A 15,621-nucleotide genomic window follows, 5' to 3' on the forward strand; every position below is an offset into this window, starting at 1 on the left:
TCAGTGGATTAGTAAAGTCATGGCTCCTTAATGCTTGCGGTTTATGCTTTTTCTTTCTTTCCAAGTCCTAATTTGGGTTGTTCCTTGAAAAGGTGTTCTTCACTTCATGAATCCAAAATAAAATTAGTTTAGACAAGTACAGTCAGAGAAGGTAGAAACAGTTTTGCCATCTATTTGGAGCATCTGTTGTATAATTTAGGGTCTGATGACATGATTCTGTCCAGCAAATGTGTTGTTTTTAATCTTCCTGCAAATATGGGAATTAATAGGAAAACATTTAATCATATTTGTTCTGAAATAGTTATGTATTCTGAAAATCCTTCAGCCTTCTTTTAAAATAAATATATTAAGATATCGTACATTTATCCTTAAGGTAAGACATTTTAAAATATAAGTTCTATCATATTTTGTAGTTCATTTTGTACCATTTTGGACAGAGTACACTAGATAGTGTTTACTTGTTGCAGCTCTTGAGAAGATGTACAAAGCAGCTTTGCACTGGGCCGGTCTGTCTTGGACAGAATTTATTTGGTAGTGTTTTATGGCTTTTTTTATTTTTTTTATTCTTTTTGCTATGAGTGACATGAAAAGTACTGTACTATTGCACGTGAAAATGAGCAAATTTTGAATGTATGCAGTGTTAAAATACAGTGCAAGTAACCTTTTTCCATAAAATAATATTAACGTATTTGTGTTTATTTCCACCAAGGATTTTGTGACTACAATTACTCGTTTACTTGAAAGTCCTTCAACTTTTATTCGAGCAAAAGCCTTTCTCATCCTGCTACAAGTTTTAATTAATAACAGGGAGATGTTGCTACTCAGTTGTCAAGCAAGGTAAGGTGGTGGATATTCTTTGACTTACACCATTGAATTCCTATTGGTGTATTTAGTTAAATCTCTCCACTTCTGTGACAGAAAAGTTACTTCAAAATTAAGACTAATAAGTTCAAAATTGCTAGTACAGTAAGCAGTAATCAGTTGGATAACTATTGAAAATGTTTGATATATTCAAATCTCTTTATGAAGGTGTTTGAGAAATATAAAGAGTACGTAGTACAACGTGCATAATTTCTACTTACTGATTTGTCTTTAGCAGTTGCAGCTAGTGCCTGTAACAGGATTTACATTGCTTTAGTTCGTAAAATCTGTTTATGATAATCAATATAAGGCAATTTTTCAGTGTGCATCAGTTAAAGGATATGATGCAGATGATAAAACAGTAATAACTCTTTCATGGCAACACTGCATATATCTCTACAGCTTCAAGTTAAATGTTGTTCAGTGTGGCATTGGAAAAGGCTTTTGTTTAGTTTACTGATCAAAATTGTACATACCTTTGCAGAGACTTGTGATTTTTTTTTTTTTTTTTTTTTTAAATTCTCTGAATCTGTCATAGCATATTTTTAAATTATGAAACTAGTTGTGGTGGGAGCGTGTAATTCAAGAGCTTGACAGTGGATGTCACTGAGGAAATTCCACTAGGACTTTCCAAAGTACTTAGAGATTTCGAGATCTGTGGATGAAAAGCATTTACATGTAATATCAGATGTAATTTTGGAGTGAATTTTTCTCACACAACACAGATACAATTCACCTGTTATTGTTTTTTCTACCTGTCTTATGGTAGTCCATTACATACCTTTTGTTCTTCCACAAACGATACAGCTAGAGAAGATACGAGACCTCTTAGGCTGAAATAACACTTGTTTGCTTACAATATGCAAATTCATTTGTTTTGATAATCATCCTGAGTTTTCTAGTCTCCTTGTTTTCTCCATGATTTGCAAAGGCAGGCTACCTGTTAATAAGGGGAGGGATACAACCTGAAGATTTGTTGAGACTTACAATTTCACCGTTTTCGGAACTGGTAGTAATTTCCAATTAGTCTCACTGAATTGTTCTTTCTGGCTCTAAATGGTTTCAGGGAATTTCCTAGGTGAATAGAGACTGCCCTGGATATTGAACTTCCTCCCTAAAGAATGTATTTAAACCTCTTTTTGTACTGTCTGCAGAGATGGACACTTGTGGAAAGATAGGGTAGTATTCCTGACAGACTTTCACAGTCTGTAAAAGCCTAACTATGCACAAAAGCATAACTTTTGAGCAAAATCTTTCTCTGTTACCTGTCCTCACGCCCCATATTTTTAAAATTTTCAGATCTTGTATATTCCCTCAAAGGAAACGCTTTACCTGGAGACCTATTACAATCTCGCATCTAGCATAGCCTGTTGGCCTTGTATGTCTAAGATTGGCCTAGACAAATAGTGAGAAAAAGAACAGAAAAGTTTGGTGCTCAGTCAAATGGGAAAACATGGAAATAGAAGGCAGGAGGGAACAATTACACAAGCCAGTGATTTCAGGAAAAAAAAAAACAGCAGGCTGGTATCAAACTAAAAAAAAAATTTAAAAAGCGTAGATGGGGAGAAATAGGGATTGACCCTTCTTACTAGCATGATCTGCCATCCAGTGTTGCACCTCTGTAAAATAAACAATATATCTATATTAAACATCCTTTCAAAATCTTCATCATTTTCTGTTAGCAGAGGTTGACTAAAAATGGGTCCTTGAATTGTCGGGGTAAATGGACTGTATATGACCTCAGAGCATGCAAGACATTCTTTAGTTTCTTGGGGCTCTGTCATTCTCTGTAAACTTAGTGAACTGAAGGGAGAAGTAGGGAGAAGACTGCTAGTGAGAGACCTCCTGCTTTTAGGTTCAGTCATCTGGTGGCCGCATGCATTTTTTCCCCCTGTTGAGATGCTGGTAAAGTTGTAGCTGAACTTTATTGATATCTAAAGCTGATTTTAAGGATGTTGAGGGTAAATGTCACTGATAGAAGGGAATGAATGAATTTTAGAAAACGGTTCTTAAAGAGACCTTGAGAGGTTGCAGGGTCTACCCTTCTGATGCAGGTCAAGGGCTGTTATGCTCAAGAAATATTTTTTAACGATTGGTGGAAATTGGTGAGTATTCCATGACCTCTTTTAGACAACTGTTCTAATTGTTAGCTATTCCTAACGCTCAAAAATTCATGTTGTTTTCTCATTGAAATTTCAATTCTACAGGTTAAGCACAGAAAACAATGTAGTCTCTTTCCTTTTACAGTGACTTCTGTATATTTGAAGACCATGTCTTACCATGTCTCTGCTCAATCTTCTGAATTTTGACTAAATCTTCTCTTTTTTTCATGCTGATCATCTTTATAAGTGAACAGTTCCTATACTTTTTAAGTAGTAGACCTTGTTCCCATTCCTGTTACTCAGGACTGTTAACTCTCTGCAGTTTTCCTCTTTGCTCCACTCGTCACATCTTTTCTCAGAAAACTCAGGTTGTTTTGCTTTTTTGTGTAAAAGCTCACTGATGGCCATATCATGCAATACAGATACTTGAGGAAATTTTTTAAAAATCAAACCTGGCTTCATAGACAGTGGTTTATTCCTCATCATATTTGATTTATTTATAGTAATACCTACATATTTTTTTCATGTATTGTTGAGTGCAAGACAAACATGTACTTTATATGAATTGAATAAATGTATTTCCATAGGCCTAGTTTTGCCCATTAGGTAGAACACTGCGGTTCTTCAGGGAATAAAAGTAACTGATGAATTGTTCTACATATGACTGAGGAATTTGTCGAAGGAAAATAGAGATACTAATGTTTTCCTTCCTATATATGGATCTGTACAATTTTCTCAAGGCAATGTTTAGTTGAACAGTACTATTGGAGAAAAAATAATTGTGCATATTTTTAGAAAATGTTTATGTGAAAGACAATTTTGTGGTGGGAAGGACAACACATAAAGAGAGAACTCATGAGTTTATGTAAACTTTGTATCTTTCCTCTCTCAGAATATATGAACATACTTTGTATGCTTCTCAAATGTGATTAACTAATAGAACATGCTTTTAAAAAATGAACCCCCTGCCCCTGCCCCAGCAATAAAACCACTCATATTGAAGTCTATTTGGCCCATTTCAAGTAAAACTTAAACAGATCTAAACATAGTTCTATATAGAATCAGATGATTGTTAAATCATGGAAGTGTTTTCTTAAAGAAAAAAATCCATACAAACTCTGATCTTTTGTCATGTTTTGGTTCAAAGTTAAGAGTTTTTGAGTAAAAATTACTTGGTTGTCTGGAAAGGCTAGAAGGCTTTATACTATTTTAATTTAAAACATTCAATTTTTTAGATTAAAAAAACTTCAAGCTTTTTTAAGGAATTCTATTTGAATCACAGAATCATAGAATGGTTTGGGTTGGAAGGGACCTTCAAGATCATCTGGTTCCAACTCCCCTGCCATGGGCAGGGACACCTTCCACTAGACCAGGTTGCTCAAAGCCCCATCCAACCTGGCCTTGAACACTTCCAGGGAGGGGGCATCCACAACTTCTCTGGGCAACCTGCTCCAGTGCCTCACCACCCTCACAGTAAAGAACTCCTTCCTTATATCTAATCTAAATCTGCCCTCTTTCAGTTTAAAGCCATTACCCCTTGTCCTATCACTATGTGCCCTTGTAAAAGGTCCCTCTCCAGCTTGCTTGTAGGCCCCCTTCAGGTACTGGAAGGCTGCTATAAGGGCTCCCCGGAGCCTTCTCTTCCCCAGGCTGAACAACCCCAAATCTCTTAGCCTGTCCTCATAGGAGAGATGCTCCAGCCCTCTGATCATCTTTATGGCCCTCCTCTGGACTCGCTCCAACAGGTCCATGTCCTTCTTATGGTGGGGGGTCCCAGAGCTGGATGCAGTGCTCCAGGTGGGGCCTCATGAGAGCGGAGTAGAGGGGCAGAATCACCTCCCTCAATCTGCTGATCAGGCTTCTTTTGATGCAGCCCAGGATACTGTTGGCTTTCTGGACTGCAAGTGCACATTCCTGGGTCATGTTGAGTTTCTCATCAACCAACACCCCCAAGTCATCCTTCTCCTCAGAGCTGCTCTCAATCCATTCTCTGCCCAGCCTGTATTTGTGCTTGGGATTGCCCCAACCCATGTGCAGGAGCTTGCACTTGGCCTTGTTGAACTTCATGAGGTTCATATGGGCCCACCTCTCCAGCCTGTCCAGGACCCTCTGGATGGCATCCCTTCCCACACAGCTTGGTGTCATCAGAAAACTTGCTGAGGGTGCACTCAATCCCACTGTCCATGTTGCCGCCAAAGATGTTAAACAGTGCTGGTCCCAATACCGACCTCTGAGGAACACCACTCATCACTGATCTCCTCTTGGACATCAAGCTGTTGACCGCAACTCTTTGAGTGCGACCATCCAGCCAATTCCTTATCCACCTAGTGGTCTGTCCATCAGATCCACGTCTCTCCAATTTAGAGACAAGGATGTCGTGCGGGACAGTGTCAAAGGATTTGCACAAGTCCCGGTAGGTGACATCTGTTGCTCTTCCCTTATCTACCAACACTGTAACCCTGTTGTAGAAGGCCACCAAATTTGTCAGGCACGATTTGCCCTTAGTGAAGCCATGTTGACTGTCACCAATCACCTCCTTATTTTCCTTGTGCCTTAGCATAGTTTCCAGGAGAATCTGCTCCATGATCTTGCTGGGCACAGAGGTGAGGCTGACTGGCCTGTAGTTCCCCACGTCTTCCTTTTTCCCTTTTTTAAAAACGGGGGTTATGTTTCCCCTTTTCCAGTCAGTGGGAACTTCACCAGACTGCCACAACTTCTCAAATATGATGGATAGTGGCTTAGCAACCTCATCTGCCAGTTCCCTTAGAGCCTATGGATGCATCTCATCAGGTCCCATGGACTTCTGCACCTTCAGGTTCCTTAGATGGTCTTGAACCTGATCTTCTCCTACAGTGGGTGGTTCTTCATTCTCCCAGTCCCTGCTTTTACATTCTGTGACTTGGGTGGTGTGGCTAGAGCACTTGCCGGTGAAGACTGAGGCAAAAAAGTCATTAAGTATCTCAGCCTTCTCCATATCCTGGGTAACCAGGTCTCCTGTTTCCTTCCGGAGAGGGCCCACGTATTTCCTAGTGTTCCTTTTATCACTGAGATATTTATAGAAGCTTTTTTTAATTGCTGTTGACATCCCTGGCCAGATTTAATTCTATCAGGGCTTTAGCTTTCCTAACCTGATCCCTGGCTGCTCGGACAATTTCTTTGTATTCCTCCCAGGCTCCCTGTCCTTGCTTCCACCCTCTGTGGATTCCTTTTTGAGTTTGAGTTTGTCCAGGAGCTCCTTGTTCATCTGTGCAGGCCTCCTGGTGTTTTTGCCTGACTACTTCTTTGTTGTGGTCCATTGCTCCTGAGCTTGGAGGAGGTGATCCTTGAATATTAACCAGCTTTCTTAGGCCCCTCTTTCCTCCAGGGCTTTTGCCCATGGTACTCCACTGAGCAGATTCCTGAAGAGGTCAAAGTCTGCTCTCCTGAAGTCCAGGGTAGTGAGCTTGCTGTGCGCCCTCCTCGGTGCCCTAAAGATCTTGAACTCCACCATTTCGTGGTCACTGCAGCCAAGTCTGCCCTTGAGCTTCACGTTCCCCACCAGCCACTCCTTATTGGTGAGAATAAGGTCTAGCATAGCACCTCACCTCATTGGCTCATCTATCGCTTGGAGAAGGAAGTTATCATGAATGCATTCCAGGAACCTCCTGGATTGCTTATGCCCTGCTATGTTGTCCCTCCAACAGATGTCGGGGTGGTTGAAGTCCCCCATGAGGACCAGGGCTTCTGAATGTGAGGCTGCTCCTGTCTGTCTATAGAGGGCCTCATCTGCTCGATCTTCCTGGTCGGGTAGCCTGTAGCAGCCCCCCACTATAGTGTCACCTGTCCCTGGCCTCCCTTTAATCCTGACCCATAACCTCTCAGTCGGCTCCTCATCCATCCCCAGGTGGAGCTCTGTGCACTCCAGCTGGTCATTGACATAGAGGGCAACACCTCCTTCTCATCTCCCCTGCCTGTCTTTCCTCAAGAGCCTGTATCCTTCCATTCCAACAGTCCAGTCATAGGAGCCATCCCACCACACCTCCGTGATGCCGATAAGATCATATCCCTGCAGGCGTGTGCATGTCTCTAACTACTCTTGTTTATTCCCCATGCTGTGTGCATTTGCATAGAGGCATTTAAGTTGGGCCCCCAATGAAGCTGACTTACTGGTTGGAATTCCTTTGTGCTGCTCTTCAGGTGCCCTCCTGCTGACCCGTGATCCTTCTCCAGGCTCTGGGCATCTATTGCTGGCACTGGCATCCAGCTGGTAGGAGTGAGATGGATTGAGGTTTCCCTCCTCCAGCAACTTTAGTTTAAAGCCCTTTTCACCAGCTTGGCAAACCTATGACCAGCTTGAAGCGTAATATCAGATTTTTAAGCACTTCTCTTCTACCAGACAAATCAAAATTTAATTTAATAAAATTTCCAGAAAAATAAAAGATGTCCCCATAGTCTCTGGGAAGTGAAGCTGAATGTGTTGCATCTGGGCTATTGCAGAGGTGAAAGGTAGCTACTGAACGGGCCTTTTCATTTATCTCTCTGTCTCTGTAGCACAGTTCAGGAAGGATAAGGTGAACTGTAGTATTCCATAACAATCATGCATTGTTTAGAGGCCTAATCCTGCAAAATGCATTCTTAGGTAGTTTTTATTTCATTGAGTAAATTGGCTTTTTGATGGAAATACACACCTCGTAGGATAAAATTTTGTGTTTGTGAGTCCTGCAGTTTTGTTGTGTACACTTAAGGCAGTTTAAATAAGTTATTTTCATACTTCTATAAAAGAATATTGATTATAAGAAGAGTGTTAAAAAAAAAAAGTTAATACTGAAGTACATTCTTAATATCCAGAGCATGGATTTCACTCACGAGTGACTGATGGTTTTTTGCACAGGACCCCTAGGGAGTTTGAATGTGAAACAAAGATGTCAATATTATGCCCCTAAAGGGAAGTCTGGCCTTTCTATCTATTCAAATGAGCATTTTAAAATATTGCCTGAAGCATTCTGTTACAGGTGTATTATTAAAGCAATCTCTTGTAAGTTAGCCAATGGCTAATGAATCAGTTACCGTCGTTTACTATGAAAATGTCATTCTGCAGAATGGCATAGCTACACAGCACTTATCAGTTAGAATGTAAGCATTGAGTTTGTCTTCAGAAATCTTGAACACCAGATTTCTAGAGAAAGGATGTAAGGCTGGTTTGGACTTTTATCTCTTTCAATATGGACATTCTAACTAGTGCTAGCATTTTGATAGGCTGTAGTATGATTTATGTACTATGATTTTTCTTGACTGAAAGATTGATCTCTTGTTACATTGACTTAAATTATTCTTGCTTTAGGAATTCTTACATGTTGAAAAAGAATGTCTTTTAGCCTTTTGCTCGTATTGTGCATATTGGTCATATATTTCAAAATAATGTGGATTTTAAAATTGGTCTCTCTCTGTCTAAGTCTGCAATGGGATTCACTCCTTATGTTAGCATCATATATGCGTTTAAACTAGTAGAGTTGCACTTACTTACTTATAATAGCTTAAAGGGTTTCTATCCTCTTGTTCCTTGATGCAGTCATTTGTGTTATTTTTAAAATTGATTTATTTGAAAAGGAAAGTCTAAAATTTCAACAAAATTACAGAGCCCAAACTAATGGATCATCTTGTTTGTAACCACAGTTACTAGAAATGTCTGGTTCAGTAGTATTTTTGAGATATAGTGTCATTTTTTTGTTATGAGAGGTAATGTTTTGCACTTGCTTAAATGTAGACTCGTGATGTATATTGAAAGAGACAGCAGAAAGACCACACCAGGAAAAGAGCAGCAAGGTGGCAGTGAATACCTGTCAAAATGTCTGGATCTTCTCATCTATCACATTGTGCGGGAGCTGCCAGGAATTCTAGGTAAATTCAGTTGGTTAACTGAACAAATCTTACCTTTGCTTACTCCCTCGACAAATAAACATCTCCTTACATATACAGGTGGAAAGACTGTATTGTCTGATTACATAATGTTTGCATGATATCAGCTTCATGAAGTTTTTAAGTTATGTCATGATCAGATATTTTGTATTGGAATGCATAATTTCCTATATTAATGTTTTGTATTTGTTGAATGGTAAGCCCCATCAACTCAGTCAGGAATGAGGCCCAAATGTACAAGAAGTTTTATTAATGTTCTAAAGCAATTCCAAGCATTGAAAACCCTAAGAGTAAATTCGCCTCATAAAGCATAGAGCCAGGAGAGATGCAACAGGGCATATCCATGAGTACATATTAATCGCTTACACTGAAACATATATGTTGAATATTTGCTTCAGGCAATTTTTCTGGAAAATTTCAGCCTAGATACTTCAGTTGTTCTAGATGTCTGAAACTGATTTGCTCATGCATAAGAAAAGATGGAAAGATTTTCTCTGAGAGAACATCAGTGCTGCAGTTTCAGCAAAATAGCTTTTGTGCCAAGGATATGCATTTGGACAATTTTGTGAATATCCGAACAAATTTCACTAGTATTTCTGAGAAATAGAGTAAGAAAGCTAAATAGGAAGGAAATGCTGTGAGTATTCAAGAAAAGAAAGGGAGCAAAACCAACCCTGATGGTGTATGCTTTGTCATTAAATGATAAAACATTTTTTTCATAAAATTATTTTCTGATGAGTTGATACCTGATTTATTTTTCATCTTCTCTACATTATCGCTGGAATATTGAAAATGAAATGGTAGCACTGGAAAGGTCAGTAGACCTAACTGTCATGCTGCTGATTTAAAAGAAACTTTACTTCCTATGACAATGCAAATCTTCACCTTGTTGCAAATACCTGATCCCTTTTCTAAATAAGTATCAGGTTTGCATATTGGCTATATTTCAGGATTTGGAAGTGTCAGACTATAAATGTTTGAGGCAGAAATTCACCTCCTACTGTTCGTATGTACTATATGCAACTAATATAGCAGGCCCTGATATTTCCTTAGAACCTGAATGTACCATACATGAAATATATAGTTACTATCATTATACTACAAAGTACATCAATTTCTTTAACATATATTCTGCTGGGGTTTTTTTACTACTGATGTACAATTTCAATGCATTGTTGGCAACCGATATATTAAGAGTAATTTTTACACTTTGTTTTCCTTTCTAAGCTAGATTTTTGTGTTGATTGTTTTTATTAAGATAAAGCTATCTGTCCATATTTGCCCACATTTGTCAGAAGGCTTTTTCTTTTTATTACTGTGAGTATGGCAAAGGAACATGTTCTGCTTGAGGAGGTAAAAGCTATGGGCTCCTAAGAAAAATAACCAGATTTGCAAAGTGGAACAGTTAAAAGTAGTTTAGCTGTTGATTTAGAAGTAATCCCAGCTGCCTTTTTTAATATGCATTTATGTAAGCTCCTTACTGATCCCATCTTCTTCCACAAGATGTAGCTATAAACCAAATAGATTAGCAAGTTGTAGAAATTGGCCTTAAAGATACATTTAAACAAATGAAATAAATTGTTAATCTTGTGGATAATTTTAAAAGTTTTCAGTTGTTGTAGGTAAGAAACTAATTTTATTTCTGCATTTATAATATTTAAGCTATTTCTAGGAAGTAGATATAAATTGCTTAGATCATGCTAAAAATTAAAGTCACCATATCTGTCTATTTATCAGCTGCAAAATTGGCAAATGTGATGATTATATAGGCCTTAAAACATAGAGAGAGAGTGGATTGTTCAGTAAATTATTTGTTGCTAACCACAGAGAAGTCTTGTTGAATTACAGTATTGTGAGTAATTCAAAACAAAAATGTGTTGATGAAAAAACAATATTTTGGTTTATGTATTTGGAGAATTTTAGGCAATACTTTCTTTTTCTTGAGCAGTATATTATAGAACAAGTCAAATCTTTAAGGCTAGGTATTTTTACAACCTACTTTAGTGCCAGGCTCTGTCATTTCTGCTTTTGTTGAAAATTGAACTCCATGGGAGCAGAAGAAAAGCATTGGTATTATTCAACATGAATAAACTCTGCGACTTACTCTGAAAGGAAGGGCATTTTCTGACATGAAAATTGTATAAAATACTGAATCCTATCCTTTATTTGTTTAATATCTCTGTGATTTCCCTTTTACAGTTTTGTGCAGTTCTCTCATTAGGGAAAAAAATATAGTAAGTGTTCTTTCAAGACAGGATTTGGCTTTTAATATTTTCAGGCTGTAGGGACAGAATTTTCCTTCTTTGCATATGAGCTGTGACTTTTCTCCTGCTGCTTCTGTTGTTTATCCCATGCAGAAGGGGTCTTGCTTTTCTGAGACAATAGTTAATGTAATACAAATTTAGCATAATGTTCCTTGATTTTTATGTGTCTGTTCTGAAGTAAAATTTTTACTATTGCAATTAAAATTTTGTTCCCTCATTATTGTGTCTGAGGTTTGTTATGGAAGCAACTAAGTTCTCTCATTGACCTGCTGCTACCTCTTGTATGAGAACGTTGAGAATTCCTGTTGCTTTAGGTCACTTGTGTCATTGTTAAACTTGTGTATGAGAATGTGCATGTACATGGCTGGTGGAGGGATCTTTTGGAAGGGGCGTGGAGGATCTTTGTTTCTTGCTTCCAGTGGTACTATGCTGCAGGAAAAACATACTGCTTGAGCATTACGTCACCTACTAATCATGGTGAATTCAGCTCTTGGTCGGCTGGAAGTCAGGAGAATTTTGCTTTTTATTTCACTGGAAATAGAACTGCATCCCCAGAATTTCAAGAGTGTAATTCCATGCATATGTAGCCACCTAAAGCCAGTAGAAGTCCATCCTGCCAAGAGGGGTAATTTCATCTTTGCTTCTACACCTGCCTTATATTTCTGTCATCTTCACCGTTTTGTCAGAGGTCACGTTTGTGCTCCTGTCCCTGTAGCCAGAGCAGGAAATTGGCCTGGCTGAACACTGAGAAAAAGAAAAGTGCTGGATCAGCCTGATTTATTATGCAGTCACATGAATACTACTTTGGGCAGGAGGGAGAAGATGGGATTGAACAGAGGTTGCTGGAACAGAGGTGTTTTGTATGCCATTTGCTGTTCTTTAATAAAACAGTTATGTTAGATCAGTCTGAAATGTTGTTTTCTGTAGGTGACATTCTCACTGCCTTAACTAATGTCTCTGGACGTAAACACCCATCAACGGTTCAGGCCAAACAGCTGAAGATGTGCCTTCCTATGATGCCTGTAGTGCTTCATCTTGTGACATCCCAGGTAGATTTTTTTTTTTTTTTCAAAAAAAAAAAAAAAAAAAATTTAAACAAAGGACAAACTGTTGCAGTTTCCCAAAATCTAAGCTCTGCTGATTATGATCAGAGTGGATAAAATATTACTTTTATTAATGCGTGGATATGTTGATGAGTATTCCAGCTATGTAACAGTATTAAAGATGCAAGCCTTAATTTTGCAAATTGTAAGGCAACTCTAATGATAGAAGCAAGTACGTGTTTTGTCCTCTTTTTTTTAACATGGCTGTGAAATACATGCTTTACTTTTTCTGATCGTAAGATATGCATTTAATATAATTTTTTTCAACATTTACTAAATTCAAATAGGTATTTCGTCCTCAGATAGTCACAGAGGAGTTTCTTTTCAACTATGGGACCTTACTTGTGAGTATAACCATCTAAGTTAAATTTTGTTTACAAAATACACATATGCCTAAAATTTTGGGAATTAGAGAGAGAACTTTATTCTGAATGTAAAATTGAAGCTTTGATTATATTCAAAACTATATATATTGTCAGAAAATATTTTCTGTAGTAATCTATTGAGTCAAAGGGAAAATATGATATCCTGTGTTCAAGTATAGAGGAACTCTGCACATGTCTGATAAATTGAGAATTTCCTGTGTACTTTATTTTAGAGTAGACAAGTTTAGCTCTAAATTACACAGAATATTCTTTATAGAATACACTAGTATTTTATGAGTAGAAATGAAAGATAAATTATAATCTAATATATATTTAAGGTATTCTTTCTTTTTTGTCACTTTTTTCTTCTGGCCAGTACTTTTATGCTGTATTTAGTTGATGAAAAGCTGAGTATTGTAAGCTACAGAGCTAAGATATTTGTCTCGTGTTAACTTCTACAAACTATTTATGACATTAGCAATAGAAAAGAAACTTTTAACTATGCCATAGGATAGTATAGCAAAAGTGAAGTAGTATTGTTGTAATGTTATTTCCTCATATGAAAACAGTTGTTTCTGCTAAATAAGAAAAAAACGTATTCTAAAGTTGCATATCAGAGTTAAGCAAATACTTTTAAGTACATGGGTTCATAAATGACAACTAGGTATTTACTTCCACAATATCATGAAGAAATGCTTCACCACAAACAGCTAGATTAAAGTTTACTGTTCAGATTCCCTTCTCTTTCTCCTTTGACTCTTTATTCCAAGAAAATGTGGGTTTAATTTAGCTCTACTAAAATATTTGTATAAAAATTAGCATTAGAATGAAGAAAAAAAATTTAAAACTGTAGATGTTGAATTACAAAGCCTTTGGTCTCTTTGAAGCATTTGTAACTAGGCAGTAGATTTATTAATGGTTTTGGATCAACCTTCTACAAGGTGAAATTCTTCTGTCAACAATATAGGTACAGCAGATGAGGTACAATGTAAGTTTTCTTTTGATGTTACTCCAGCTTGCTTGAACTACTGACTGAGGAAGTCAGGCTAGTTACACTATCACAGCTTTCCTCTCAGATCAAGAAAGAGAGATTACTGAATATTTCCTGCATCTTGTCCTGTTGTCTCCATCAAACAAGGCAATTCAGGAACTTACATATACTATTTCAATTTACACATAAAAAAGGGGAGGGGAAGTAGTATGTCTGAAAAATGAATATCAAATTTGAAGCCATTTTAGAGAACTGTGTTATGATATGACCAATATAATTACTTCTGGAAGAGTAACTATCCATTCTACCAGGCAACTATCTACTCTGGAATTTTGTGTTTAGCAACATTCCCACTGACATCTATAAAGGCACATTTGATCATCAGCTTCTACTTTTTCGAAGTACTGTGCTATAATTGAGGCCTCTAAGACTTATAGCAAGTCAGTCTTTCAGTTATTTGTGGTGTTTTTTGTTTTTGTTTTTGTTTTTTTTTTTTTTCTTTTCTTTCTGATTTATTCAAAAATCTTACTCTTAACAAAAAGAAATGATTAGGAGTGAAAAGATGTGTGCTTCGTTTCTGGAAGGAAAAGAGTAGTTATTTTCCTCTAACTGTTGTTCATTGAGAATTTTTTTCTTCTTGCTACTTTGAAGTTATTTCCATCATCACTGTAATTTTCAGTTCTGTTGTGCAAAGAAATTGAGAGGGACTTGGGACAATCCTTTCATGTTTTCAGCTGTGAATAGAAATACATGGAAGATACGCTTTGCCCCAAAGGCACAGCTAATAGTAGGCTCCTAGCAGAGTGCATAGGGCACAGACTTACCTGTAGCAGAATGCACACACGATTCCTCTCTGTTGCTTAAAAAACCCCAGATGGTTGTTTTTTTTGTATAAATACATCTCCTTCTCGTGTTTCTAATATAAAATTAAGGAATTAAGCATTAGTAGCCAGAACAATTTTTGCACCAACTATATTGATTTTTCCCAAATTGGTCTTGAGACTATGGTTAGGTGTGAAACTGTCTTAAATGAGCAAACAAAATAATACTCTCTTCAAAACAAGTTAATTAGATAATAACTAGTAATTTTCTTCAAATGATCAGGAAGATAAAATAACTTTTTTATAGAAGCAGTGTTTTTTTATGACTGCCTCTGAGATGCATTTAAATTATGAAATATATAATTAGTTTCTAACTGTATTTTTAATTAGAGAAGAATCCTTCAGATGTTTCCTACATATGGAGAAAAAGATAACCCATGTAGGCACTTCTGTCAATTTAATATATAATAACAAAATTTTAATTGATAGTGAAATATAAAATGAGTCATTTTCTTAATGCTTTACATCATATAAATAGATATGTGTGCAAATTGAAAATGAGAAAGATGTTTAACCATGGCAAATTCTCTGTGTATTAAATACTGCATTAGTAAAAAAGAGCATACTACAAATTCTGCTGAGATTTTTTTCCTTCTTTAGCAAATGCTAATAACATGTCTTTTGCATCCTATATGAAATAAACATCTATGTATAGAAGTGAAAGCAAAAGAATTAAATCAAGATTAAAAGGCAAAAGAATAATGGGTCTAATTGTACAATATTTACTTAACCCAGGTTATTAATATTTCAATGTCTTTGTTCCTCAAAATGATGACTAATTTAGGTGATTTTTTAATAGAAGGTTATGCATTTTTGTATGTTCTTCTGTATGTAACTGTATCCATAGTGTGCGTAGTATGCATGGAGATCAAAAAGATGGTACAAATAACAGAAAATTGCATTTTCTGGAGGGTCTTTGGTCTTTTCAGTGAGTTATTTTAACATAGCCATGTCGAAGTTAGTTCAAAGTCTTCTTAGAAATTACAGTTTTCTATTAAAAATAAAGATGTTTAATTACTGCCTATTTAGCTGGAAATGTTATCATTCCTGACATTAATCAGAGTAATAGTCCTTACTGTACTCTATGTTTAAGTGTCCAGCAGCATTATAGACTTGCAAAATTATATTATAACAGCTAGATCATGAATGTTTTCAGTCT

At 36.9% G+C, this 15,621-nt stretch overlaps 1 protein-coding gene across 1 annotated transcript in view; it reads left to right on the forward strand.

Moving 5' to 3' along the window:
- ULK4 (unc-51 like kinase 4) overlaps positions 1-15,621 on the forward strand; it is a gene marked incomplete at both ends in the record, with an annotated part of 244,522 nt that overhangs the window by 72,530 nt on the left and 156,371 nt on the right. The window contains 4 exons of the mRNA XM_082310398.1: positions 710-837; positions 8,707-8,840; positions 12,050-12,171; positions 12,513-12,569. Of these exons, the coding sequence (XP_082166524.1) occupies positions 710-837; positions 8,707-8,840; positions 12,050-12,171; positions 12,513-12,569 (441 nt within the window). The remainder of the gene's footprint in view (positions 1-709; positions 838-8,706; positions 8,841-12,049; positions 12,172-12,512; positions 12,570-15,621) is intronic.

Source organism: Platalea leucorodia (genome assembly GCF_965183815.1).
Source record: "Platalea leucorodia genome assembly, chromosome: 1".
Lineage (NCBI taxonomy): Eukaryota > Metazoa > Chordata > Aves > Pelecaniformes > Threskiornithidae > Platalea > Platalea leucorodia.